The sequence below is a fragment of the Arachis ipaensis genome, chromosome B05 (assembly GCF_000816755.2).
Source record: "Arachis ipaensis cultivar K30076 chromosome B05, Araip1.1, whole genome shotgun sequence".
Classification (NCBI taxonomy): domain Eukaryota; kingdom Viridiplantae; phylum Streptophyta; class Magnoliopsida; order Fabales; family Fabaceae; genus Arachis; species Arachis ipaensis.
Window position 1 is genome coordinate 2,203,904 of NC_029789.2, and position 645 is coordinate 2,204,548.

At 40.3% G+C, this 645-nt stretch overlaps 1 protein-coding gene across 1 annotated transcript in view; it reads left to right on the forward strand.

The window, feature by feature from the left end:
- The window catches only part of LOC107639943 (F-box/kelch-repeat protein SKIP25), a 1,869-nt gene extending 1,350 nt beyond the window's left edge, over positions 1-519 (forward strand). Inside the window, exon 2 of the mRNA XM_016343502.2 lies at positions 2-519. Coding sequence (XP_016198988.1) covers positions 2-427 — 426 coding nt within the window. The 3' untranslated portion in view covers positions 428-519. The remainder of the gene's footprint in view (position 1) is intronic.

The window sequence follows — 645 nt, forward strand, 5'->3', positions numbered from 1 at the left end:
CATGGTGAACGTTAAAGGCGATGCAGCGAAAGAAGGGGTTGTTTACGATGTTGAAGAGGATCTTTGGAAGGAGATGCCGGAGGGGATGCTTGCGGGGTGGAGGGGACCGGTGGCGGCCATGGATGAAGAAGTGATGTTCGTTGTTGATGAAGTGAAAGGTGTTATGAGAAGGTACGTTGAGGAACAAGATTCTTGGGAAGAGGTTTTGGAAGATGAGAGGCTCAAAGGTGCCGAACAGGTTTCTGCTGAGGGAGGTAGGGTTTGTGTCGTTTGCGGCGGTGGTGGCGGCGGCGGTGGGATTTTTGTGGTGGATGTAGTGGCGAGGCCTCGGAGGATATGGGTGGTGGAGTTGCCGGAGCGTTTTGAGGCTATAGCTGTTCATGTGCTGCCTCGGATGCCCATAACTGATTTTTCTGTTAAAGCTTGAGTTTCTTTTTTTAATTTTTATTTTTCTTTTAATTTGTGCAAGAGATAAAAAATGAAAAGTTATTGAGAATTTATAAATCTAACATTTCCTGCTGTAATTGGCTAATTTTTTTATTTTAATTGTGAAATAAAAGAGTTAATTTTTTTTCTTAGATAGAAAAAAATTAACAGATTAGTTTATTAATCAATTTATTTATCTGTTTAAATAAATATAAAGTT